Source organism: Pipistrellus kuhlii, unplaced genomic scaffold (genome assembly GCF_014108245.1).
Source record: "Pipistrellus kuhlii isolate mPipKuh1 unplaced genomic scaffold, mPipKuh1.p scaffold_m20_p_9, whole genome shotgun sequence".
In the NCBI taxonomy this organism is placed as follows: Eukaryota; Metazoa; Chordata; class Mammalia; order Chiroptera; family Vespertilionidae; genus Pipistrellus; species Pipistrellus kuhlii.
In genome coordinates this window covers 42,509,950-42,537,217 of record NW_023425595.1, presented here as the reverse complement: position 1 = coordinate 42,537,217, position 27,268 = coordinate 42,509,950, and the positions used below count along the sequence as shown (strand labels likewise).

Sequence of the window (27,268 nt, the reverse complement as noted above, 5' to 3'; positions counted from 1 at the left end):
TAGTTAAAATACTTGTGAATATTATCTGTGATATCACTTAATATTTTGTTTGGTACATTTGGCTTGTTTCATCAGAAAAGTGTTGGTCTAGATAGGTGCTATCCAATACTGTACCCTTAGCCACATGTGGCTAAGAACTTAAAATTTACAAGTTATTCATTTGCATTAGTCATATTTCAGGTGCTCAATGGCTGGTAGCTAACATTGTTAGTCAGATATAAAACATCACAAAGTTCTGTTGAATAATACTGATTTAAATGCTGTCATAAAAGAAAATCATTTAAAGAATTGAGATAAAAAGTTTTAGGAAGGGGCCCAGCTGGTGTGGTTCCCATGGACCCATGAACTAGATCAAGGTTTGATTCCAGGTCAGAAAACAAAACCAGTAACAATAGGAATATGGCTACCATGTGAGTGCCTGTGTTAGGTAAATTACATGTTATGTAATACAAATTTTGAGTGAGGTTAATGATAAGCATTGGGCCAGAGAGGCTAGTTAACTTGTTTAGCAACTCAGAGCTTAAAGGCTCAAGTCTGTGATTTCAAAGAACTATTCCATACTAGATGGAAACTTCAAAGGTAGGATCAGCCTGTCTTCTAAGATTATAGCTCTCCAAGAATATAAATGTGACTTTTGAAGCATGTAATGATATCATTAGAAGAGCTCCAGTTGAGCCTGAATAACCATCTGTAAAGAATACTGGAATTGATTCTTCTGTGAGGAAGGTTAATGAAAATGTTCCAAGAGTCTGGATTAATACCAGTGGAAACAGTGAGTTAGGAAAATGAAGTATAAATAATGTTTGGTGGTGTACTGATATTCCCACTTCACCCCCCCTTTTCATTCCTGATTGGATTCTTTATGAAGTCTTCACTGTAAACTGTTTTATGGTTGTGTGTTTTTTCTGTTAAAGATCAAACTCTGCCTAATTTAAAGGCATAGAGCAAGTGTGGTGAAGACACTACTAGGCAAACTAGAGAAGTTATGCTCTTGTTTAAGGGGGTAGCCTTTAGTGTTATTAAGTAGGTCTCATCAGAGTTGTACCTCGTGATAAAGTATGTCTACTAGAGGCCCGGTGCACGAAATTTGTGCACGGGTGGAGTCCCTAGGCTTGGCCGGCTATCAGGGCCAGGCCGGGCACTTTAGGAACAGACACTGCCGCCACCATTGTCGGCACCCTACCACCGTGCAGTTTCTTGCCTCTCCCCTCCTCCTTGGCAGGCAGGTGGTGAGAGGGGCCTGCTGGCCCCAAGAAGGGAGCCAGCCCTCCGCTTTCCTGGGAGAGGCCACGTCCACTGCCACCTATCCCCAATTCCCCATCCTGGCTCAGGGGCCAGGCCCAATCAGACCATCGGGGCCTGTCAGATTGGGAGGGGGGGAGACTGCAGGAGATTGGCCGGCAGGGGAAAATTGGCTGTGAGGGTGCACTGACTACCTATGGGAAGCTCCTGCATTAAGTGTCTGCTCCCTGGTGGTCAGTGAGCATCATAGCGACTGGTTGTTCTGGTCATTTAGGCTTTTATATGTACACTGAGTGGCCAGATTATTATGATCTCTGAACACATAATAATCTGGCCACTCTGTATATGCTAATAGAAGGCTAATTATGCAAATTGTCCCTTTGACCAGGAGTTTGATCAGCAGGCAGGCCAGCCAGGCTAACCAGATCCCACCCATACACGAATTCATACACCGGGCCTCTAATACACACACACACACACACACACACACACACACACACACACACAAACACACAGTCAGATTATTATGCAGAGATCATCATAATCTGGCCATCAGTGTATAGATAGATGTCCATACAGTAGACATTGGTTATTACAGTTTTATTTTTGGGTACACATTTGCTTAACAATCATTCAATGTTTAGGCCAGGTTCAGGTAATTGAAGAGCCTTTATAAGTAGTTTATATTGCCTTGAACTAAGGTATGCTGAAAACCCAGTCTGGAGCAAAATAGGAAATAACATCTTTCTAAAGATAGGTTGAGAAATTCTGATCCAGTAGGTTAAGATGTTTCCCCTCTCTGGTAGCAGGGCTGAGGCATACCTGTAGGAAAACATTAAGAACAGTTCACTAGAAAAGATCATTGTGTCAAATGGCAAACCAATATAAAATGTATATATTAATCTCAGAAGTCTTAAATAGTTTAAAGATTAAGGCATTACTACTATTAGTCCTCAAAACTCTCTTTGGAGCCGAAACCGGTTTGGCTCAGTGGTAGAGCGTCGGTCTGCGGACTGAAAGGTCCCAGGTTCGATTCCGGTCAAGGGCATGTACATTGGTTGCGAGCACATCCCCGGTAGGGGGTGTGCAAGAGGCAGCTGGTCGATGTTTCTCTCTCATCGACGTTTCTAGCTCTCTATCCTCTCTCCTCCTCTCTGTAAAAAATCAATAAAATATATTTAAAAAAAAAAAAAAAAAAAAAAAAAAAAAAAAAAAAAACTCTATTTGGAGATTTTTTTTTTTTTTTTTTTGCCTCTTTCTCCAGTTCACCAATGGAGGCTCATAGAGCATAGAGTACTTGATATAAGACTTCATCAGAGAAAAACGATTATTTTGAAGTAGAAGACTTATAGCGAGACATATTCTGATGAAAATGCTCTTAGTGGAAGTGCTCAAATTCTGAAGAACATTGTATATATAACATCAGTGGCCCCAGTATATGAAACTTGTGAACTTGGGGGGAGAGGGGAAAACAGAAGGAGAGAAGGGTCCCTCAGCCTGGCTTGCACCCCCCTCACATCCCAGGAGCCCTTGGGGATGGCCTAGGGGAGAGGACCTAAGCTGTCAGTTGGACATACTTAGCGCTGCTGCGGAGGTGAGAGAAGCTCCCACCACTGCCGCTGAACTTGCCAGCTGTGAACCCCCACTCAGGGCTTCTAGCTGAGCAGCACTCCCTTTGTGGGAGCACTGCCCACCAGGGGGCAGCTCCTGGTTGAGCATCTGCCCCCTGGTGGTCTGTGCATCATAGTGACCAGTCATTCTGCCATTTAGCCGATTTGCATATCAGGCTTTTATTATATAGGATGGTTTTAGAGCTAGAAATAGTATCAGTAGCTTTGTAAGTTCTAAATTAACGTAAACCGTAAATTAAGGTTACCAACCGGATTTACACACCCAAGAGGTACAGTGTGGTAAGATTCAAGAACTGTTTTCAAATTCTTGAGAATATTTATAAGAAAAAGGAAAAAGTCTTATCTCTTTCAAATCACAAGTAACAATGTCTTAGAAAATGAATTTGCTGTTTTAAGTTACATATTTTCTAGGTAGTCATTTATATGTTACTAAAGCTTTTCAATGATTAAGAGAAAACAAAGAATCCTACCTGGCTGCTAGGCCACCATTCACAGGAATAGCCAAGAAAACAGGGTACAGACCACCCACAGCCAGTCCAACCAGTCCACCTCGTATGATGGTACAGGTTTCACAATGCAAATCACCTAGAAAACAAATTGGTTGTGGTGACGAAGATCATGATAGTTAAGCAAACACGATTTAAAGAATGCAAGGTCCCCTTATATGTATCACAAAGATTCAATTTTCAGGCAGTGATACAGCAAATGTAATTCTACAAGGCATGTTAAAAGGTATAATTACATGTACAGATAACTTAAAATAGCTAAAACATCCTAGGAAAAATTCTCTAATTTGTTCTGAACTTGAATGAATATAATTTTGGTTTGCACTGCATTCAGCTTGCTGTACTTTGTATTAAACTTCTTTTAATCTATGGGGATTTTGTTTTATAATTTATACTTCATCATATTTTTACATTACATAGTGAGACTTTATACAATTATTCATTTCCAAATTAGTATAAAATATATTAAAAATAGAAATGTAAGTTGTAACATGTTTTCCTCAGTCAGTCTGTTCGATTCATTAGGCAATAAGTTTCCCTAGACCATAAAAGTTCTTTCCAGTGATTATAAGGATTCAAGCCAAACAGTCATACAATTTAAAACAATGTAGAGCAGCACTTAGCAGAAGAGAATTTAAATGAGCTGCCTCCCTCTCCATCACCACTTGTAGTAATACTTTTATTTTAAATTATTAAAATTTTCATGATTAGCTATACTCAAAGCACTCGGCACATACAGTATGGTAAACTATCAAAAGGAAATCAAATCTCCATACATTTAATAATTCTTGTATGTACTTATGAAGTGCTTCGAGAGGTTTATTATTTCCATAAAAATATCTTTTCCCTTTAAGGAATTCTCTAAATTTTTTTTAAAAATACTAAGGTGGTCAGCATTTTTTTTTAAATTAAGTTTTAAAACATTCTAAGCATTGGAAAGATAAACTAGATAAAGGAAAGTATTTAGAACTGCCATATATGTGCACTTTTTTGGTAGTTCATGCTAATATGAATTAATTGCCACTTTAAGAATTACTATAAGGTGCAAATATTATATACCAAATCAAACTATGGAGATAGTGAAATGGAATTTACCTGTATTCAGTGGTAAACTTACAACAGTTTTGTAAGATACATCTGCTGTCAAAAATGGGATCACTGCCATTGGTAAACCAGCAGCTATACGAGCCTGTGTCACATTTAAGACGCGCCGAAAAAGACTGTTTGCTATTAGGCCACAGAGAGCAGCATTTAGTCCAATATATGTTGATCCATGTTCAAGTAGGTTCCTGAGTGGGTGAAGAAAAAAGTAGTAATTTATTTAGCCCTACTGTGTGTTAGGGAGCTCCCAATATTTCTGGCATGTTAGAGAACTAACTAGGACTTAGCAGGATACAACATTTATCCCTTATAGCTCTATAAACAAAAACCTTTAAAATGTTTTACATACAGCCCTAACCGGTTTGGTTCAGTGGATAGAACATCCGCCTGCGAACTCTAGGCGCCCCCCCCCCCCCTCGATTCTGGTCAAGGGCATGTACCTTGTTATGGGCACATCCCCAGTGGGGGATGTGCAGGAGGCAGCTGACAGATGTTTCTCTCTCATCGATGTTTCTCTCTTTCCCTCTCCCTTCCTCTCTATAAAAAAATCAAAATATTTTTAAAAATGTTTTACATACAGATTTTTATTCTGAAAGGCTTTTGAATTTGGTATCACATAAGGGTACAGTGATACATTTAGATTTGCAAAGGATATTTGTATAGAAATTTCCCTCAAATATAGTCAGGAAGAGCTTGAAGAGTGATTTGGATGGCTCTCCTCTAGGCTTCCAAAATACCCAATACTTCTTCTCTAGCACAACATATTATAGAGAGTTCTCCACTCGTGTTCCCCACTGTAAAGAAGTTGAGCACAATGGATATAAATTCCTCTTGGTTTCAATAGCATCTGACACACAGAAGGCATTCAAAGAGGTAAAGATAACTTTTCATTCTTCCCTAAAGCATTAGCTTCAGGATTCAAGGATTGGAAGGGGACTAACATTTAAGGGATAGCCTATGCCAGGTAACTTATATCAACCCACTGAAATGATAAATTGATGTTTTGAGGTAAGTGGTTTTTAAGCTATGGCATGGATGAATTTAAAACACATGTTCTGAGCATCCTTTTGTTTTGGAAAAAATAATGCCTAAAATTATTGCTGGGTATTGAAAGTACTCCAAACTCTTCAACCTACCATTCAACTTTACCACCTTACCTTACCATCTGCAACACAGGTGGTGTCGATCTCTCAAAAGTCTCATTACTTTTTTAAATGGAATTTATTGGAGTTACACGGTTCATAAAACCATACAGATTTCAAGTGTATGGTTTTGAAATCTGTAAGTAAAACACCATCTGCGTTCTGCATTGTGCACCCATTACTTGATGCAAAGTCTCTTTTATTCCATTATTCTTAGCCAACCTAGCCACACAATGATTCCTCTGACGTCTATGTTTATTTAATATTCAGCACAGCTTTCCTAGTTGACTCGTAATAGAGCTTCTGTAAGGTGTTACTTTTCTTAACCTTTCACGCAATCATGTCACTATAGGCAGACTTGCTGCTCAAGACAAAAACATTTACCATTAACTTTCACTGTTTTTAGTTTTATTATTAGAGGATGAAAGACATATAGACTTAAGATAAAACATGTCTTAATAAGTGGTAATAGGAGAGAGGCAGTTTAGTAACTTAGAGTAATAAGATAATTTTTAAAGAGTGATGAGAGCCTAGAGAAGAACCCACCAAACAAAAAACACGAATGTTTTTGAGGGAGAAATTTCAACACTTCCTTTAAAATATTAAGTTATTTTATCTTCATAACAATCCTGTTCAATATTTATCTCTATTTTAAGGAGTGAATACTCAGAAGTAAATAATTTGCCCAAATATTTTAATATTATAAATTATATATTACTCTAAAATATAATAAAAATATGTAAATAAAACAAGTACAACTGGACTCTGAATAGCAAAGTTTGTTGTCTCCCAAACAGATTTTAATTTACTATACCTATAAGTTACATTTTTTAGTTAATAAATCAGTAAGTACAAAATTATCTGGTAGACCCTTTATCAATTAATTTTCCAAGAAAGTGCCTATAAAACTAGCCGCTCATGACATTTTATAAGATACACAAATAACTAGACATATAAAATCCAAGACCAAATTTAACAAGTGGCAATAAATATATGGTGTGTAAAATTATACTTCAAACCCATTTAATTTTTTAAAAATATATATATTTTATTGAATTTTCGCAGAGAGGAAGGAAGAGGGATAGAGAGTTAGAAACGTCAATGAGAAACATCAGCTGCCTTCTGCACACCCCCCACTGGGGATGTGCCCACAACCAAGGTACAGGCCCTTGACGGGAATCGAACCTGGGACCCTTGAGTCCACAGGCCAAAGCTCTATCCACTGAGCCAAACCGGTTTCAGCCCACCCAATTTTTATCTCAACTGTTACCATCATCATGCACCAGGATTACTTTGTGTTTTCCTTTTGGTCTTTTCTACCTTAAATCTGTTTTCAAAAAACAAACTACTGTAGTTCACTCTGTTGTCTTCACAGACCAGTACATTTCCTACATAGCCCTTTTCTGTTTAATAACACCTTAAAGATCTTTTAAACATGATCCTATTACCTTGAGATTCCTTATCTAGCTATGTGTGTTCAACAGCCTTCTCTATGATAATGGTCAGCTTAATGATAATATGAATTAAACACTTTAAAAGCTATTTTAAAGTTTTAATATTTTAATGAGTCCACAAATGTACATTTGACTATACTCTAAGCCAAATAGGAAAAATGAGAACCATCATATAATTAGATATGTCCAAAGATATGAATTCTATCTAGGCTTCACTTCAAGCTAAATTGTTAATGGGGCTGGGCCTTAGTTTTCTCAAGGCAAGAAAGCGTTCAGTTTCCTTCTGGTAGTTTACACAGAAACCAAGTAAATTTGAGATAATAAATATTCACCTAGTAAAAGGTATGTTTTAAATTAAGATGGGATCCTACCTTTCTGCTTCTGGAAGTTGGTTAATTTTTCTGTGTATGATGTCAAAAATGTGTTCTCTCTTGAAAGTATCATCGGATTCATGATTTTCCATCTTGAACCTTAAAAAATTTAAAAATATTTTTCAATAATGAATATCTAGAGAAAAAAACAACAAAAGAACTTATAAAGCCGTCTGAAGACCATTAATAATTTCAAGAGAATTAGATATGTAGATTGAATTCATAATCTGAAGCACACCATACCTTTCCCCTTCCCAAAATGAATTCTAAGAGAAATAGAATCAGAGAACATGAAAAGCAATGGATAGAGCCGAAACCGGTTTGGCTCAATGGATAGAGCGTCGGCTTGGGGACTGAAGGGACCCGGGTTCGATTCCGGTGAAGGGCATGTACCTTGGTTGAGGGCATATCCCCAGTAGGGAGTGTGCAAGAGGCAGCTGATCGATGACTCTCTCTCGTCGATGTTTCTAGCTCTCTATCTCTCTCCCTTCCTCTCTGTACAAAATCAATAAAATATATTTAAAAAAAAAAAAAAAGCAATGGATAGAACTTCTAGGAATACAGACTATTTTTATAGCCCTTAAAAATATTCTTAATTTGCAAATAGCACCAAAAACCATAAAATTAATACTAAACTAATATTAAGAACTTGTGTTCATCGATAGACACCATAAAGATAAGCCAGTGTGAAAGTAATGTTTGCAATATAATTGACAAAAGAGTAGTTAATACCCAGGATGTGTAAAGTACAAATCAACAAAAAAAAAAGAGCAAGCAACCTAACAAAAATTGAAAACAGGTTTGAACAAGAGCTTTGCTTAAAGGAAAGCTAAAGAGCCAATGAACATAAAAGCCAATGATTATGTGCTAAACTTCATAATCAGGGAAATAGAAATTAAAACCAGAGTGATACAAATATGCGGACTTAAGTTAGCTAGCTAACACACACACACACACACACACCACCACCCCCCCACCTCACCCCCAACCATTTCAATTACTGGCAAGAATATAAGGTAAATCGTGTTGCAGGTGAAAGCATAAATTATATCCAGTTTGGGGAAAACTACTTTGGAAGGGAATTTGGTATTTACTAAATAGAAGGCACACCCCAACAATTTCACTACAGCAGAGGTCGGCTAACTTTTCCTCTCAGGGCTAAATAGTATTTTAGGTTTTGCAGGTCACCTATAGTCTTTGTTGAAAACTTTTTAAAAGCATAATAAATCATTTTTAGCTGCCTGGTCATACAGACACTACGGGCTTCAGCTGGCCCACAGGCCAATAGCTGGTTGGCCCAGGCACTAGTAGGGGTGCATGTCAGAGCAGGGCAATGGCGAATGATCCCTTTTCTCCGAATATTCGGCCACCGCACGTCATTCAGGACAGCTCTGCTAGGCAATGAGAAAAGCAGGACCTCGGAAAAATTTAGTTAGGCCCAGGATACCCTATGCATTGGCAGTAAACCCGGGGTTATATTCAAGTGCAGGTGTGTGTTTTGGGTTTTTTTTTTTTCCTACTGGCTTGCTTTAAACAAGGTCTTTTCTTCTAAGGTGTAAAGGGAAGAGACGGCAGGCGCCGAGGGGCCGACTCCTCCCCGTCGGATCCCGCTCGGGATCGCATTCCCGCCGCGCTTCTGACCCCCAGGCACTTCCTGCGCCTCCTCCCCGGGATGAGTACCTTGTGCTCCCCCGGCCGCCCTCGGTGCTGGCTCCCGGCTCCGGCCTTCCCCCGCCCTAAGGCTCACGGCAACCTTCACCCTGCTCGCGCGGGCGCAGCCATCTTTGGGGGCACGTGACTCGGAGGGGGCGGGGCTTCGGCAGCTGATTGGCTCCCGGACGCAGGCCGCGCGCTTAGGGACTTCCTGCCCAGGGGCTCCCCGCGAGAGGTGCCGGGGGCTGTGAGCGGTGAGACTCGGAGCAATGGAGCGACGTGGGGAGAGTTTGTCCCGCTCACTCTGCCTCTGAGGGCAGAGTCTGTAGACCGTGAAGTTTCCGGAGGAAAGTCTTGGGCACGTTACTTACCTCCCGGACCGATAGGACATATCTCCTGATGTGGACATGGGCTATAAGGAAACAGCACAGCCCTTGGCTTACGGTGGAGACTAGGTTAAAAAGGTATTAAAAAGGAGCCGCGCCCTAGCTGGTCTGGCTCAGTGGATAGAGCGTTGGCCTGCGATTGAAGGGACCCCGGTTGGATTCGGCTGCAGTGGTTCTCAATCTTCCTGAAGACGCGACCCTTTAATACAGTTCCTCATGTTGTGGTGACACCCACCCCCCAACCATAACATTATTTTCGTTGCTACTTGAATCATAATGTAAATATCTGGTATGCAGGACATCTTAGGCGACCCCCAAAGGGGCTTTGACCCACAGGTTGAGAACCGCTGGGCTAAGGGCATATGTCCAGGTTGCAGGTTGGATTCCCCAGTGTGGGGCATGCAGGAGGCAGCCGATCAATGATTCTCTCATCGTTGATGTTTCTCTCTCCTGCTCCCTTCTTCTCTGAAATAAAAATAAGTAAATCAAAAAGGAGCTGAGGTTTATTTACACTCGATTTTCTTTGCCCTTGGAACTTAAGCTCCCTGTTCCATGTAGCAATCTGGTTGATTGTCTCACCTCAAGATAATCAGCAGCTTGAGCAGAGAAGGAGCTTGTTTTTCTGAGGATTCCCTGATGCCTTGCCTGGCACTGCTTATAAAAGCAGGAGCCCCTGAATGTGGCTAAGGAAAAGAGGGAGCTCTATTTCTGTTTGTTGAGTATCTATTATCATAAAACAGCATTCAGTTTTTCTGCATTGATTGCGATACTCATGCTGTGCTTGATTATGTTAATGTGGTATATGACATTGATTTTTTTTGCATATTGAATTATTCTTGTATTCCAAGTATAAATCCTATTTGGTCGTGGTGTGTGATCCTCTTAATGTGCTGTTGAATTCAGTTTGCTGGTATTTTGTTTAGGATTTTTATATTAATATTAATCAAAAACATTAATTTTTTTATGTCTTTATTTGGTTTTGGTATCAGAGTAATGTTGGCCTCATAGAATTGAGTTTGGGAATGTTCCCTCCTCTTCAATTTTTCCTCCTCTTCAATTCTTAAGAAGAGTTTGGAGAGAATTGGTGTTAATTCTTCTTCTGGTCCTGGGCTTTTCTTTGATGGGAGTGTCTTAATTACTGCTTCAGCTCCTTGCTAATTATAGGTCTGTTCAAATTTATTTCTTCATGATTCAGTCTTAGTGGGTTACATATTTCTAAAAATTTGCTCATTTCTTCCAGGTTATCTAATTTGTTGGCATAGATTCTCTTATAATCCTTTTTATTTCTGTGGCATCAGTTGTAAACTCCCTTCTTTCAGTTCTCATTTTATTTGAGTCTTCTTTCTTATTTAGTCTAGCTAAGGGTTTGTCAAATTTGTAAATCTGTTAGAAAAAAACAACTAAGAGTTCCATTTATATTTTATATGATTTTCTATTCTCTATTTCAGTTGTTTCTGCTCTAATCTTTATTATGTCTTTCTGTCTGCTAACTTAGGGTTTAGTTTGTTCCTTGAGGTATAGGTTTAGATTTTTTAGTTGCAATCCATATATATATATGTGTGTATATATATATATATATATATATATATATATATATATATACATACATATATATATAATTGATTTCAGAGAGGAAGGGAGAGAAATAGAAACATCAGTGATGAGAGAGAATCACCGATTGGCTGCCTCCTGCATGCTCCCCACTAGGGACCAAGCCCACAACCCGGTCATGTGCCCTTGACAGGAATAGAATCCAGGACCCTTCAGTCCACAGACCGATGCTCTATCCATTGAGCAAAACCAGCCAGGCCAAGAGATCCTTCTTTTTTAATGAGTTTATCACTACAAACTTCTCTTCTTAGACTGCTTTCATAAGTTTTGATGATGTACTTTTATTTTTGTTTATTTCCAGATATTTTCTAAGTTCCCTTAGATTTTTTTTTTTTTTTGACCTATGGTTGTTTAAGAATGCATTGCTTCCTCGACATTGGTCTTAATTATTTTTTAGATCTGACACAAACAGTCAAGGCAATAAAAGCAAAAATAAACAAGTGGGACTACATCTAACTGAAAAGTTCTTCCAGGGAGATATCGGGACTTGGAGCTGGCTGGAGTAAGGGTTGTACGCAGGCTTCCCTGCTCTCTGGGGGCAGGTTGCAGTTAGCCCCTAGATGCTTGCTATGTTAGAAACCTGGTCAGGCAGTATCTTTTAAAATACATGAATAGACTCCTTTTGCCGGGACCCGTTTGGCTCAATGGATAGAGCGTCGGCTTGGGGACTGAGGGGCCCCGGGTTCGATTGCGGTCAAGGGCATGTGCCTTGGTTGCGGGCATATCCTCAGTGGGGGGTGTGCAGGAGGCAGCTGATCGATGACTCTCTCTCATCGATGTTTCTAACTCTCTGTCTCTCTCCCTTCCTCTCTGTACAAAAATCAATAAAATATATTAAAAAATAATAAAAAATAAAATAAAATACATGAATAGACCCCTTTTGAAGATTGGGAAATGGGTTGTTTTTTGTTTGTTTGTTTGTTTTTCCTAATCCCTCTTTGCTGAGCCCTGGGGATATACTAGCTGGGATAAGAACTGGTTCTTGCCTGGCTGTGGTGTCCCAATGGTTGAGCATCGACCTATGAACCAGGAGTCCATGGTTCCATTCAGTTTGATTCCTGGTCAGGGCACATGCCTGTGCCTCGATTGTGGGCTTGAACCCCAGTGGGAGGAGTGCAGGAGGCAGCCAGTCAATGATTCTATGTCATCATTGATGTTTCTCTCTCTCTCTCTCTCTCTCCCTCTCTGGGAAAAAAAATATTTTTTTTTCCAATAAAAGAAGAATTGGTTCTTTGTTTGCTATGGTCCTGTGGCAATAGTGAGTGGACGCTCATTGGTTATCAGAGCCAGATCGGGGGACATGTCCCATAGGTGGCAGCACAAAAGCTGTTGCACAGATGTATTAGCTCCTTCCAGGGAGATACTGGTGACGTGGAGTGGTCTCAGGAAAGAAGGTAGAGAGGTGTCTGCCAGCTTCCTTAGTCTCCGGGAAGGCTTGCAGTTGGCTCCTAGACGTGTTAAATTAGAATTCTGACTGTGGGCAGTATCCGTTAAACTGTGCAAAACTGGGAAAGGGACGATTTTGGGATAACTAGGAGATGGGACATTTTTCAGAGGAAACTGGGAGATGGGCATTTTTTGCCTGCTCCCTCTGACCTGGGGAGATTTTCTACCCGTTAACAACTGCTTTTTTGTTTGCTATAGTCTTGTGAGTTTCATGGACAACAAAACTGTTGGCTTTCAGAGCTGGGTATTTTGGGGGCCCTTCCCTCAGGTGGACATCTTACATTTGAGGCACTGGGTGTCCCAGGGAGAAGCCGAGATTTTTAAATTCCACCCTGAGCGTATGTTGCTGTATTGGGATGGGGCTTAGGGTGAGAGTGTGTTTCAATCCTTTCCTGCCCACTTGGTGTATTTTCTCACTTGCCTGATGTGTAGGTGTCACCCAGCTAGTTTCTAGGTTTCTTTCAGAGGCCATTGCTCTGTGTGTAGCTGTAGATTCAGTGTGTCTTTGGGAGGTGAGTTTAGGAGCATCCTATGTCACCACCTTGGACCAGAACTTGAATATTTAGTTTTATAATTTCCATAAAGTTTGGAAAATTTTCAGCCATTAATATTTCAAAATTTTTTTCTGCTCATCCCCTCGATGCCTTCAATTACAGGTTTGTAAGGTTATTCACTAATACTATTTTAATTTTTATCAGTTTTTTAAAAAATATATTTTATTGAGGGTTTTTTTTGTTTGTTTGCTGTTTGTTTTTTAGAGAGAGGGAGAGAGTGGGATAGAGAGTTAGAAACATCAATGAGAGAGAAACATCGATTAGCTGCCTCTTGCACATCCCCGACTGGGGATGTGTCCACAATTAAGGTACATGCCCTTGACCGGTATCGAACCCAGGACCTTTCAGACCACAGGCAGACGCTCTATCCACTGAGCCAAACCAGTTTCGGCAGGTTTTTTTCTTTATTGTCTAAGGTATTACATGTGTTCTTTATCCTCCCATTGTGGCCCTCCCTCCCTATTCCCCTGCTCATGCTCTCACTCCCTTCATGTCTGTGTCCATTGGTTAGGCTTATATGCATGATACAAGTCCTTTGGTTGGACTCTCCCCCTTACACTCCACCCTCCTCTACCTTCCCTCTGAGGTTTGAGCATCTGATTAATGCTTCTCTGTCTCTGGATGTTTTTATTCATCAGTTTATGTTCATTATATTCCATAAATGAATGAGATTTTTTTTTTTTTTATCAGTTTCATTTTGAAGTTTATGTTGCTGTTTCCTCAAGTTCACTAATCTTTCCTTTTGCTATGCCTAATCTTGGGGTGACTTTAGCGGGGGCTTTGTTACTTTAGTGAACCTGGTAGGGACTACTAAGATTCAATTATTTATGTTTATTAATGTTACTGTGACTATCTTTGTAGGGATAGAATAAAAGTAGAAAAATATGGGTTACATATCTTTGGAGAAATGTGTTTGTTTGTTTTTTTAATGTTTTTATTGGTTACAGAGAGGAGGTATAGAAACATCAATGTGAGAGAGAATCATTGATTAGCTGCCTCCTGCACGCCCCCTACTGGGGACCAAGCCTGCAACCCAGGCATGTGCCCTGACAGGGAATGGAACCCTGACCTCCTGGTTCATAAGTCAGCACTCAACCACTGAACCACACCAGATGGGCATCTTAGGAAGGTAAGTAACAAATTCTATTCAAATCAGCCACATCTGTGGAAAGCCATTTTTTTTCATTATATTACTGCTTAAACTTGAAATTCAAATATTGGATACTTTACAAAAGACAATACAATTGTATAAAAGCTGGGAGAAAAATCCATATAATACATTGCCAAGCTATGCAGTATGATGGAATACAATGCAAAAGCAGAGGAAAATCACATGTTTAACACAGTTGGAGGAAATGGGGGGAAAAGACAAAAAAGAAAGTTCTCATAGCAGGGACAACATCTCAGTCATTGTTATACACCCACTAGGGAAAACAGACAGTGTAAACACATTTATTGAGCACCTCCTATATACCAGGTATGGTTCCATGTCCTTTCATCCTTATAACCTCACTCCAAAGCAGTTATTAGAATGTTTTCAGAGGAAACATAGTCAGAAAGGTTAGGCAGCTTGTCCAGTGTGTGGTATACAATGTGTTTCATACACTAGTTGTCGAATCAGTGTCATCTGAATAAATGAATATATATTTATTCAAATGAAATATATCTTGTGAATTTTCTTTGTTGTGCTTCTTTATGATGTTTCCTAGGAAAATGCTAAACTCATAACTACAGGCTATGTATGCAGTAATAACAACAATGACAATAATGGCTGCAACACATAGAGACTTCTTGTTTTATTTATGTATATGAACTAATTTAATTCTGACTTAATACAATCTTTATTCCTCATTTTACAGATGAGGGAACTGAGATGCAGAGAGGTGAAATAGCCTGTTGGTAATTAGTGAAGCTAGGATTTGAACCAGGCTGTATCTGACACCTCTTGCTGCTTTTCTTCATTGTGGTTCACCCAGATGAAGTTTGCCTTAATTTCCTCTTTCAGATCTACGGTATTACAACCACTTGGGCAAGAATTCCTAGACTTTTCTATTGTAGAAAAGGCAAATTGAAATCATGGCGTGAAATACAATTCTCTTCTGCTTTCATATGGCAGGGAGGATGAACATAAGTCAACCTTGCTGTATGTCTCAGATTACTACTTAAGCATATGAGGAAATAAAACAATTTATAGAGCTTCTACAATTCAAATGGTCAAAAGACATAAACAGAAAATTCACAAAAGAAAACAAAGAGGCCAGTGTCTTTATTTAACTATCAACTTTAGCTAGACTCATTTTTGTTTTCATCTTTTGCCTCGAGATTGGGAAACTTTAAAAAGATTGATGTGGCTGAAACTGGAGAGGGGCAATAAGGATGTGAGGGGATGAGGGGCAGTGAAAAGTTAGCGGGACTGTTGGAGTATAGGTTCTGGAAAGGTTGAAGTAATGCTGGAGTCATGGCCTGAGAATGAAATGAACTGGAAGGACAGGAGATAGTGATAAAATTGGATTTTAAAACTGAGAATGTGAAGAATTTGAATTTGATAATGACAAGGTCTAAAGCAACATAGTAGAAATGAAAATGTACTGTGAGTTATGTATATAATTTGAAATTTCCTAGTAGACACATTGAAAAAACAAATTTTCTTTTATTTAACCTAATATTACTGAGTAACCTTTAAACATGTAATCAATAGATTATTTATAAGATATTTTACATTCTTTTTTTACATAGTAAATCTTTAAACTTGATGTGTATTTTACACATTTCAATTTAGAATATTCACACTTCAAATACTGAATAGTGGCTTCTGTCTGTTATTTCAGTCAGGTCTGAAGTATGACCATTGAAATAAGTGGTAGGGAGACCAGGGTGCTGGAAGGATCATCTATGTGAATATTGGAATCATCAAGAATGTACTGCCACTAAAAAGAATGTGTTGGTATATGTAATGAGTTAGAAAGATCTCCAAGACATATGGTTAAGTGAAAATTTTCAGCATAATATGTATGGATAATACAATTTATTAAAAAAAAAATCTAACAAAAGAAAACTGCAAGAGGCATGCTAACTTTACCCCTGCGAATAGAGTAGAAATAGAATGAAGTGGGAGAGCAGGAGGACTTTTCAAGTCTTGTTCTATTTAGCAAAAAAATATATATATATATATTAGAGGCCTGGTGCACTGGAGGCGGGGGTGGGTCCCCTCAGTCTGACCTGCGCTCTCTCTGGCCTGCAGGAGCCTTTGGGGGATGTCCAACTGCCACGAAGGTGGGAGAGGCTCCCGCCACCGTCAGCCATGAGCCCCGGCTTCTGGCTGAGCAGCGCTCCCCCTGTGGGAGTGCACTGACCACCAGAGGGCAGCTCCTGAGTTGAGTGTCTGCCCCCTGGTGGTCAGTGCATGTCATAGTGACTGGTCATTCTACCTTTTGGTCGATTTGCATATTAGCCTTTTATTATATAGGATACATTGGTTAACACAGTTGGAGGAAATGGGGGGGGAGGGAGTTCTCATAGCAGGGACAACAAAAGTAGGTTTACAGTTGCTCATATGGAAAATAATACGATTAATAAATAATAATACAAGGAGTCTCTATGTTCACATACAACTGTAAACCCACTTTTGCCCCACCTTGTATATATATTTCTGGATCATTTGAGTATCTCAAGAAAGTATTCATGTAGTCATATACTAATTTGAGTTAAAATATGAATACCATTGATCTAGTTATCTATTTGACTTGATTCCCCTGAACCTCCTTCGCCCCACCCCCAATTACTTGCCCTTTCCTTAGAGTTTCAAGTTATCATAAATTATTCTGAAAATACAAAGCTATATGGCTATTTTTTTTTTTCATTAGCAAAAGAGTACACATATTTTACTTTGTTATATATGATGCCATAAACACCTTATTAAGACTTCCATTTCTACTTTGGATTGCTTGGGGCCTCAGATGATCAAATCTTTAGTCTCAATATAAATATGGTTAAGACAAGGAGAATGGGCTGTGGGTTTCTATTCTGTATCTTTTCATCAGACAGTATTTATTCCTAAACTAAGATAAATGTGTAGCTCAGGAATGCCCTAGCAGACTTAAAGAAGTATGCTTTGATTTCTTCCTTTAGCTTTTAAACTTGATGAGGGTAGGGACTGAATCTTTGTACCCCTGGTGTCTATATAAACGCATAGCCAGTAGTCACTCAATATATGTTCTTTAAACAGCACAGTGAAAAGAATTTGTTAGCTATAAGAAGCTGGCTGAATTAGAGTTTAGAGTGAAGGAATGGGCTGTATGCTATTTCTGTATTTTGCTTTCTTATGAACTTTTAACTTCTTAAAAATTTAGGTCAAATGTTACTTCTCTATAGTTTCCCTTTTGCCCAAATAGTTAAGATCCACATCCTCAATGTGGCCACAGAATTATGTGTATACCTCTCAAACTCTCTAATGCTGTGTGTTCATGTTTAATTTATCTTCTAATTTTGAGTTCCTTCTGGATAATGACCATATCTTATTATATGTAACACAGTGCCTGAGAGGCAGTTGTTGCTCAATAAATGTTTGATGAGTGACAGGAGATCAGAACTTGAGGCCTAAACCCATTTCCACATACAATGAGGAAGAAAGAAAAAACTTATTTATTGAGTTCCTGAATATTTATTGAGAACCTGCTATACACTAGGCAAAAGAATAGAAACAAATTGTCCAGAGTTACTTTGAACTCTTTCAGCAATACCCGAGTCCTCACCATAAAAAATCCATTCACTATTTGATTAATCTTCATGTTCAGTTTTCTCTAACGTACTCTGAAATATTTCATAATGTTTTATACCAAGAAATACTCCAAAGGCTATCTGAAAGACTAGAGGAATCAACATTCCTTTTATATCTGTTTGAGAAAGCATCATCCAATGATGTAAAACCCTTCCTTTTGGTGGCAGTGGTACAGTATGGTACCTAAAAAGGAAAAAATATGTAAGTACTTCTGGATGAATATTCTATGAAGAATTTGATTTTTCCTACATTGATAATTTTTATTCTAGGTCTTTCATGTAGCTAGCAAAAAAGGTTAAATGTTAGCTATCTGAAATATCAAACTACTATATTTTGATTAAAATGTATCAATGGCAGCTAAAGAATAAGGACACTTTACTAATATATATAAATATTTTAAACAAATAAGGAAGAGAATAGTCAGACTTACTTGACTGCCAGACGTCCATTTTTAGAAAAAGCCAAACCAGTTGGATATAAAACACCACATACTATGCCAACCAGTGAACTTCTCAGAGCACATTCTTCCATGCTTATATTACCTGGAAAACACAAGTAAATTTGATCTCTCTTTAAAACTCAGGATAAACATTAGGAAAGTCGTGTGCCCTCAGAGTAGTTACCTGCACTGTCCTCAACCACAGTGAAACAGTGGGAATAATACTAGAAATACAGTCTACAGCATATGACTGACTAAATGCACCATGTCTTAAAAGTGCTTTTATTGCACTTTACATTAGGAAAGTTATCTCTTACATATATGCAGAAACAACTTTATAATAAAGAATTAAACTAGCTCACCAGACTTCTGGATTCCAGGTTAATCCATTTTTATTGTCTATGTGTCATACATATGCTAAGTGCTAGGGATACAGTGTTGCATAAAAGAGACCCAATATCTAACCTTCAGGCTAGTCAATCAGGAAAGAAAGATATTAAACAAATATTTATAAATACTTTTAAGGGTGCACAATGCTTTGAAGGTAAAATATATAATGTATCTAGATACCTTGAGGGAATCAGAGGAGGTTTCCCTGGGGAAGAGAGATTTAAGCAGGGATCTAATGCACAGGGATTGAGAGGTTCCATCAATTACTAGATGTGAAATTTAACATAATGGGAGGAGGCAGGAAATAACATTAGAAGCCCATAATATACCACATACTATGTTAGGCATTTAACATACACCATCTTAATTCTCACAATCCTGTGAGGTAAGTATTTAGTCCTAATTCATAGATAAGACTCAGTTGAGTCTCAGATAAATGTCACAAAATTCAAATAGTAGTTAGGGTCTGAAATCGTGTGTAATCTGCCAAAGCCTGCTTTTATGTCAGTATATTATGTTGCTTCTTAGACTTGAACATGTCTCTGTTTTTGCTGCTTATTTGTAAAAACGACTCGCCCTGTCTTATTAGGAGGGCTGTTGTGGGATGAAATAGGACAATATATGTGAAGGTTCTTTGTAAGTGGAAAAGCAATATACAAATGTAAGGGATTAGTAGTAGTAGTAGCAACAGTATATGTTAATGAGTAATTTTACTTAGACATGAACACAGTATACTTTAATGAATTTAAATTTACCTGAATATAAAGGATCTGTAACAAGAAACTTATAAGTAATTAAGGTAGACAAAACCGGAAGTGTAGTCAATGATGCATATGTCTTCAAAGCATCATGTTTAACCTTGAAGCAGTGTCTGAAAAGGAAGTTTGCCAGTATTCCAGAGAGACCAGTTGTTGTTCCAATGAGCAGTGCCGTACGTATATTTAAAGTACTGATGGAAAAACAATAAACAAGGTTAACATATTTTCCTAATGGATACCTTTTTCCCGGGTTGTAGTCATTTGTTATCACATATTTACTCAGCATCAAATATTTCTTAGCACTTACTATATGAAACGTACATGCTGAGGATAGGGCAGTGAATACAGAAAAAAATCCTATTCTTCATGGAACTTTCATTCTAATCAGAGGATATAATTCTCTTTCTGAGAATATTTACAGTGGTTCTAAAATGGAGCTCTTTTAAAGAGAGAGAATACATTTTAGCCACAAAGAAATATGACTATATGTTACAATGTAGCCAAATTTTATATCTAAATCCAAGAATACTGCTCTTAAGGTCGTTTTTCTCAAAACGACCTTAAGAGCAGTATATTTGGTTAGGCTTTTATATTTGGTTAGGCTTTCTAAAAAATAATTATTTTTAATTAGTCCAGATACATTTAAAGTAACTTGTTAAGGATTTCCAAAACTTCATCCAAAGGGATCTGCTAGATCTAGTTTTACTTATTCTGACCCATACCCAAATCCAGAAATATATAAGGTATAAGGTCAACATCTTTGATTTTATTTTTGAGCTCTAAAAATCTAAAAAGTCAAAATGGTAATATGAAACTATATGTACATCATGGGATCTATATTCCTGTTTGTTGAACTCAGCACTGTGGTTAAGGTAATCAATTCTAAACTGAATTGAATTACAACTGGTCATCAATTAAATATAAGTAGCCTCCAACCGATACTCTCCTATTTACTAAGGAAAAAAAAGTTTTTAAATCCTCATTTGAGGATATGGGTGTGTGTGTGTGTGTGTGTGTGTGTGTGTGTGTGTGTTTTAATTGATTTTAAAGAGAGAGGAAGGGAGAGAGAAAGAGAAACATAGATCAATTGCCTCCTGTATGCACCCAACCAGAGCTCGAACTTAAAACCTTGGTATGTGCTCTGATCAGAAATCGAACCCACAGTCTTTTGGTGTACAGGACAACTCTCCAACCAACTGAGCCACACTGGTCAGGCTTTCCTAATTACTTTTAATTTTAAAATGTTTATTGCACAAATAACATTTCAATAACAATTTTGGCCATTTTTTAAGAAGCAAAAGTAATTATCCACAATTCCAATATTCTAACAGACCACTATTTTCATCTACCCATGTTTTTCTCCATTTTTTTTTTTAAATAAGCTTTCTTCATAACCAACTCAATAAAGTTAAGAGAATCTTAGATATTCAGAGACAACAGAAATTCAGATCTGCAGAAAAAAGTAATTGATTTTCAGTCTGTGTGTGTTTCTTACTTTTCTTTTCTAAGATATTCAAATTTTTTTTCTATGATTTCAATGACCATTGATCCAAGTTTGTTATCTCCTAGAGAGGGGTTGGGTTGACCACGTGTGTATGTTGCCATCTTGATGTCCTGGAAAACACAAAATTGGAGAACCATAATAGCTAATGATATTAATATTAGACCTTATAAATTCTACAGATTCCAATTAAAAAACATTTAGACTATAGTAATGTGTCACATATTGTCATCTGCTTTTACCTACTTCGTTAATCAACATTTAGTGAGTTCTTATTATCTGCTAGACCAGCGTTTTTCAACCGCTGTTCCGCGGCAGAGATGTTGCCTGGTGTGCCGTAGGTGCAGACAAGACAAGAATTTTATAATTTTTCACTATTTTGTTTACTTAATATTTCATAATAAAGTAATTATAAAATACTTTCTTTGTGTTTATTTGATTCCTATTCAAGAGAATTACTTTATATATAGTCAATATAGGCACAGAGTTAAATTTTTTAACATTTTCTAATGGTGGTGTGCCTCGTGATTTTTTTCATGAAACAAGTGTGCCTTTGCCCAAAAAAGGTTGAAAAACACTGGCTAGACCATGTCTTTTTTGATTTACACAATAATTTTGAAAAGTTGGTAGGACAATAATCATCTCCAATTTTTCAGATGAGAAAAATAAGGTTCAGAAAGGTTGACTTGCTTCAGGACATAGTGTAGAAGGATAATTTACTGAAATATTTTTGTTTTCTTTATAGTTTTCCCCAAGGTAGCCAGGCCCTTTGCAGTTCTCCTTGCTCTAGCTTTATCAGAGCTGGAAGAAAACAGTAGCTATTTCTTGACAACAACCTCTATCCTATGAAAGAGATTGAAAGCCTGCACTCATTTTGGAGATTATGTTAAGTTTCCTCGAGAGATGGGAGAGAGCAGGATTGCTTTGGAGAACAGTGAGAGAGAACTTCAGAAAGAAGGACAGTGTTCCAGGCTAGGAAGACACAGTGGATCATGGCTCCCGATTATGTAAGTTACATGTCCAACTTCTTAGTAGTGCCCAGGGCGAAGCAGGGACTTTACTGGAAACTGCTGTGTGGCATGCCAGTGAGCCAGTACCCATGGCACTGGGCACTAGGGCTGGAAGGTTCCTGTGTCCCAACTGTGATGTATGAAGAGATGGCTGTCAATGTCAAGGGATCACGAGTGTTTGGCCAATAGCATCTTACCAGACACCAGTGGGAAAACAGAATAAAACAAAAAACTAGATTCTGAGAAAGGTTCCTTTCTGAATGTTGTGTTCTGGATAAGATTCTCAGATCTCCATGAAAATTTTTAATAAAAACATTTATTAAATCTTTTGCCACAAAAGCATTATGAGACTCCAGGTTAGCCAGGTTGAATAGATACTAAAAAAATCTATGGCCCTTCACAATTTATACCAACCTCCACATTAGTAACATTAAATTTAGTCAAGGGCACAGACTAAATCTCATATTTCAGAAGTACAGGGCAAGAGAATGAGTGGATTAAGTACAATAACAAAGAAGATACTTAATAAGTCAGTGATTCTCAACATTTAGTGTGCACAAGAATCACATTGGAAAATTATTTAAAATGCAGTCTCTTGAACTTCCTCCTGAGATATCTGGATTCAGTAGGAGTAGAGTGAAGCCTAGAAATCTTTATTTTAGTAGCACCAGTGATTCTTTTTTGTTGTTGTTAATCCTCACCTGAGGATATTTTTCCATTGACTTTTAGAGAGAGTGGAAGGGAGGGGGAGAGACAGAGATAAACACTGATGTGAGAGTGACACATCGATTGGTTGCCTCCCACACACGCCCCAACAAGGGTTGGAGATGGAACCTAAAACTGAGGTACATGCCCTTGACCAGAATTGAACCTGGGAACTTTCAGTCTGTGGGCAAAACCACCAAGGACCTGGTGATTCTTTTTATGCTGGTAGTCAATGGACACTTGTTGAACATCACTGTAATATTCACTTACTGAATAAGTGATATGAAGCAGAACTAAGCCTAACTAGTGAAAGGCCAGGCCAATTCATCTCTGGTATCAGTATCCTAAAGATATGGGCTCCTTTGAACCTTGGTGAATGGTATTACACAATAATAATGGGCCAGTTTCCTTCCCTGCATCATTACAGACTGTACTCGGTTAGTTCTATTTTCTTTTTAAAAATATCTGGGGAGAACAGGGAAACAATTACAAATTACAATTTCTCAGGGACTAGACTTAAATTGCTTGCCTCTCTCTGACATCTATATGGGAAATGGAAGAGAAGAGATAGTAATATCTGATAGAGGCTCTATAATATTCTAGGAAGGCAGAAATCAGTAACATGATAATCAGAAACCTTGGATAAATTTATGTTTTGCTATTATCTAAGTCACTGAAATTCCTTACTCCCCACAAAACTTTCAGGTAATGACTTTTATCAACCTTGTACCTTGTCTGCATCTTCATATATAGGGAACACAGACACCAGGATTATAATCCTAAAATACTCAAACAGTTCAGGAAATATTTGAATTCCTGCCTAGTCTTTGGAAGGGACTGTTATTAAAGCAAAAATTGTTGGGTAACTTTCCGATAGACTTTTAATAAGTATTGAAATGTAACGATTTTGCTATAACCAACATTTTATATCAAAATTAGTCCAAGGCCATTCAATATACTAGAAAGTGAATTTATGAAGGTTTCATAGTTTGCAAAATATTTTATGGTTATGTAGTGCTTTTATCGTACTATGTCACCTGACTCTAGGTTTTATATCATATTCATTCCTCATTTGATAGCCCCTGAGATAATCGAGATGTGGTCAGTCCTCAGGAATCCACAACCCAGAGGGAGGTCAGGACAAACACACACATAATTTAAACATAATGAATCCTATATCATAAAAGGCTAATATGCAAATTGACTCGCACTGACCATGGGGGGGGGGGCCAGAAGCTCAATGCAGGAGCTTCCCCTGCTGGTCAGTGCACTCCCACAAGGAGTGCGCTGCTCAACCAGAAGCCAGGATCATGCTGAGGAATGTCAACTGCTGGGTTATGCCAGCTCCCTGTCAGTCAGGGATCCCTTGAGGGCTCCCAGACTGCAAGAGAGTGCAGACCAGGATGAGCCCTCCCTTTCTCCCCCCCACTCCCTGCACAAATTTCGTGCACCAGGCCTTTAGTGTGTCATAAAGAAAAAAAAAATATATAAGAAAGAATATATTTAACCTAGCTAGGAAAGTGCGGGAAAGGTTTTCTGTAGTAAGTGACATTTAAGCAAATACTGAGCCCTAGGAGGGTAGCTCCGTTGGTTAGTGTGGTCCCATAGCCAAGGTTACCACCGGTCAATCCTGGTCAGGAACATACAAAAATCAACCAATGAATGCATAAGTAAGTGGAACAAATCCATGTTTCTCCATTCTCTCTCTAAAATTGAAGGTGGTTAGACACATGAGCAGAGCAAGGATGATGGGCCAGGTACAGAAGGCACTAAGGGGTAACAAGGGACAATCAACTTTAGGGTGGGACCCTGGCCCAGGGTGACTTTTCTTCCCCTACCATGTCGGTCATGTGGCTCAGATCCCCTGACCTTTCCTCCCTATAGATAACACTGATTCTTGTATTTCAGTTCCAGGCCCAGATCAACTACAAAACCAGCCCAGGCTGAAGCTGGAACCAGCTACATTGAATAATGACCCCCTATCCTGGTGCCCGCCAATCAGTCAGTGGAGTCCACAACCCTGAGAGGACACACCTGGGAAGCTGCTGAATATTCTACTGAGATCATCTTCTGGGACCGCCCTAAAATCTCCACCCTTAAAACCTTTGGGACAGGACCCAGCTGGCTCTCCCTCCAGGGAGCAGCAGTACCTTTTCCCTCCTCCCCAACCCAGGCTGTTACCTTTGGCCCCCTCACACCCAAGCTCCAGGGGCCCTTCCTTTACTTCCATAACTTGTTTCCTAAGCCCATTTTTCCAGGAATGACTTCTCCTACCTCTGTGATTCACCAAATACACGTTCCTACAGTTATTTGGATCTTGCTCTGAATTCTTTCCTAGCCAGAACCGAAGTACCGAGGGTGTGGAGCTCTGATTTTGGTTTGATCTGGCCCCATGGGTCTAACACCCAGTGCGGCTGCCTTACAACAAAATCAATCAAAACAATAGAGCTGAAAGGAGCATTTGGCAGAGGCGGGCATGGGGGGGGGGGGGAGGTGCTAGGAGGTATTTCAAGTGGAAGGTGAGGCCAGTGCAAAGGCTCGGGGGCACGAGAAGACAAGCGGCAAGCCATCAAGACTGGACTTGAGGTCTCCTATAATACTTTCTCTTGCCTCATTCTATGGCCACTGGGACGTCATTGGAAGACTCTTGCACTTGGGAGCTGTTCTCTTTAGATTTTCAAACCCTTTGACTTGCATCATCTCAGAAGAGCCCGCCAACCCCATGAGGTTGCAGAAACCACGGTCCCAGCCTCTCCCCCGGGTTCCCGCCTACCTTGGGCATTTCCCCAGCTCCCACCGGCAGCACACCTTTCTCACTCGAGTCAGCCCCCGCTGAGCGCCCGAGCGCCGCCATCTTGGCGCTCACGTGACTGGCCGGTGGGCGGGGCCCCGGCGCCGGGGTGGGCGGGGTCGCTGGCTCACGCCTCTCTCTCGCGTGCGGTCCCGGCCCGTCCGGACCCAGTCAAAAGCCGCGCCCTCCATCCTGGCTGTGATTGGGCGCGGTGTCCGGAAGCGACGGCTGCTCATTGGCTCCCAGGAGACCCGGACGCCCGTTAGGCCCGCCCCTCCTGCCAGCGCCTTGTTCCCGAGCGCGGCTATTGGTCAGCCCGGCTCCCTCTCCCACCTGGAGGGGAACGTGGGGCGCTGCGAACACGGGGGGATGGAAGCTGCGCGTTTCCCTCTCTTGTGGGCACCTCCGCCGGGGCGAGCTGCCCGCCCCGGGCCTTCCTTCCTGGAAGGAGCTCGCCCCTCCGGCCTGGACCGTGTATTAAGGCTCTCGCTCCTCGGGCACTTCCTCCCCTTCGAGCCCCCAACCGGCCGCCGGGGTCTTTCCGACTGGCCTCCTCCTCCCCTTGCAGCGGTCTGACTCCTCTCCCCAGTCTCTGGTGCCCTCTTAGCTCATATTCCATCCTTTCACTCCGCTTAGAAAGGGACCCGAGGGGGACAGTTGCACCCCACTTCCCGAGAAGGCCCCCCCCCCCCTTGCCAGCCAGTGTTTTTGGGGGCGGGGGGCCGCAGCGAGGAGGCCTGGCGCCCTTTGGCTGCACGTTCCGTGCTCGGCAGTGTCTCCCAGGCCGGCACCCCCCGACCCTCCAGCCTCCATGTCTTAGAGGAGCCAAATGCGAGAGTTATATAATTCCTAGTGCTGCTGTTCCTCCTGCCCGAGGAGACACTCCCTCGCGTGGAGGGTGCAGGACGTGTCTGTGCTCTTCTCTGTCAGAGCGGGGTGTGGGCAGGGGTGGCCAGCGGGGGCCGAGATCGCCTGCCCTTTTTTTTTTTTTTTTTAATCTGCAAAAAGGAAGGTGGGTCTTTTTGGAGAGAGACTGAGAGAAAGGGTGGAGGTGGGAGCCCAGCGGCCGAAACTCTCATTTAGGAAATCGCCCCCCCCCCCCTTTTTTTTTTTTTTGCACAGCTGGTTGCTCACATGCCTAATGCTACTACAGCTACAGCATCTCCGGGGGAAAAAAAGACACCTTTGCGGGGAGGTTTGACTGCCCTGGAGCAGTTTTTCTTGGTGTTTTTTCCTCGCTGGGCAGGCAGCTGCTTGGGATGCGAAGACATGGCACGATGTGAATGACTCCAGTGTGGAGGGATCTGCTTCGCCAACTCATCCTGCATCAAGTGCCCATTGAGTAGCGCTGTCACTTTAATGTCTCCATGCCAAGGGGATTGCTTTCCTCCTTTTTCAATCCTCTCGGTTAATACATGGGAGGATCAGAATCAGAGGGGGCATTAAGGATCAAGCCTTGAGGGGCTCGGAGAGAAAAGAAGAAAAAAAAAATGCAAGTGACAGCAAGCTGGATCCTGCCTTACTGAGGGGTGAGACCTGGAACTTCTGGTCCAGGAAGCAAAAAGGGGGCCTTTCAGTGTGTGTTCTGCTCCGGGAAACTGTTCAAACCCACCCACCCTTTTTTAGAGATCAGAGTCAAAGAGGTTTTCAAAAGTATTTCTTTGGGGGGGTGAGTGGGAGGGTGGAGAGCATTTAAATTTTTCTCTAAAGAACGGAGAATCTTGATCATCCACCAGATCATCTTTGCATTCGATCATGTGTTGAGGAATGAAACAGCTTTGTGATTCTGGTTTGTGCCTT

The 27,268-nt window shown here is 40.2% G+C and overlaps 3 protein-coding genes across 5 annotated transcripts in view; 1 reads left to right on the top strand and 2 right to left on the bottom strand.

Moving 5' to 3' along the window:
- CREBZF (CREB/ATF bZIP transcription factor) overlaps positions 1-24,832 on the top strand; it is a 34,909-nt gene extending 10,077 nt beyond the window's left edge. The window contains exon 3 of the mRNA XM_045577923.1: positions 24,586-24,832. The gene's annotated coding sequence lies outside the window, so the exon portion shown is untranslated. The remainder of the gene's footprint in view (positions 1-24,585) is intronic.
- Positions 1,832-9,289, bottom strand: TMEM126A (transmembrane protein 126A). Its single transcript, XM_036427346.2, has 5 exons — positions 9,128-9,289; positions 7,448-7,546; positions 4,475-4,668; positions 3,344-3,458; positions 1,832-2,064 (listed from the first exon to the last, which is right to left on the bottom strand). Exons 2-5 carry the CDS (start codon positions 7,537-7,539, stop codon positions 1,872-1,874), a joined length of 594 nt encoding a protein of 197 aa, XP_036283239.1. The 5' UTR covers positions 7,540-7,546; positions 9,128-9,289; the 3' UTR covers positions 1,832-1,871.
- TMEM126B (transmembrane protein 126B) lies at positions 17,009-25,606 on the bottom strand. Of its 3 annotated transcripts, none has more exons than XM_036427345.2 (5): positions 25,451-25,606; positions 20,957-21,075; positions 19,459-19,652; positions 18,305-18,416; positions 17,009-17,150 (listed from the first exon to the last, which is right to left on the bottom strand). In XM_036427345.2, exons 1-5 carry the CDS (start codon positions 25,529-25,531, stop codon positions 17,087-17,089), a joined length of 570 nt encoding a protein of 189 aa, XP_036283238.1. In that variant the 5' UTR covers positions 25,532-25,606; the 3' UTR covers positions 17,009-17,086. The 3 variants fall into 3 exon arrangements, with proteins under 3 accessions (XP_036283238.1, XP_036283236.1, XP_036283237.1); XM_036427343.2 differs by lacking the exon at positions 17,009-17,150 and adding an exon at positions 17,742-18,057; XM_036427344.2 differs by lacking the exons at positions 17,009-17,150; positions 25,451-25,606 and adding exons at positions 17,742-18,057; positions 21,683-22,127.
- Between the last annotated feature and the right edge of the window lie 1,662 nt (positions 25,607-27,268).

What these genes read in the sequence shown, in the direction of transcription:
- TMEM126A (XM_036427346.2), bottom strand. Translation starts at nt 7,539, where the DNA reads ATGGAAAATCATGAATCCGATGATACTTTCAAGAGAGAACACATTTTT. An exon ending in CAACTTCCAGAAGCAGAAAG is followed by an intron (nt 4,669 to 7,447) that starts GTAGGATCCCAT and finishes TCACCCACTCAG; the next exon opens with GAACCTACTTGAACATGGAT. An exon ending in AAGTTTACCACTGAATACAG is followed by an intron (nt 3,459 to 4,474) that starts GTAAATTCCATT and finishes TTTGTTTTCTAG; the next exon opens with GTGATTTGCATTGTGAAACC.
- TMEM126B (XM_036427343.2), bottom strand. Translation starts at nt 25,531, where the DNA reads ATGGCGGCGCTCGGGCGCTCAGCGGGGGCTGACTCGAGTGAGAAAGGT. An exon ending in GAATATCTTAGAAAAGAAAA is followed by an intron (nt 19,653 to 20,956) that starts GTAAGAAACACA and finishes TTTTTCCATCAG; the next exon opens with TACTTTAAATATACGTACGG. An exon ending in AATGGACGTCTGGCAGTCAA is followed by an intron (nt 18,058 to 18,304) that starts GTAAGTCTGACT and finishes TTTCCTTTTTAG; the next exon opens with GTACCATACTGTACCACTGC.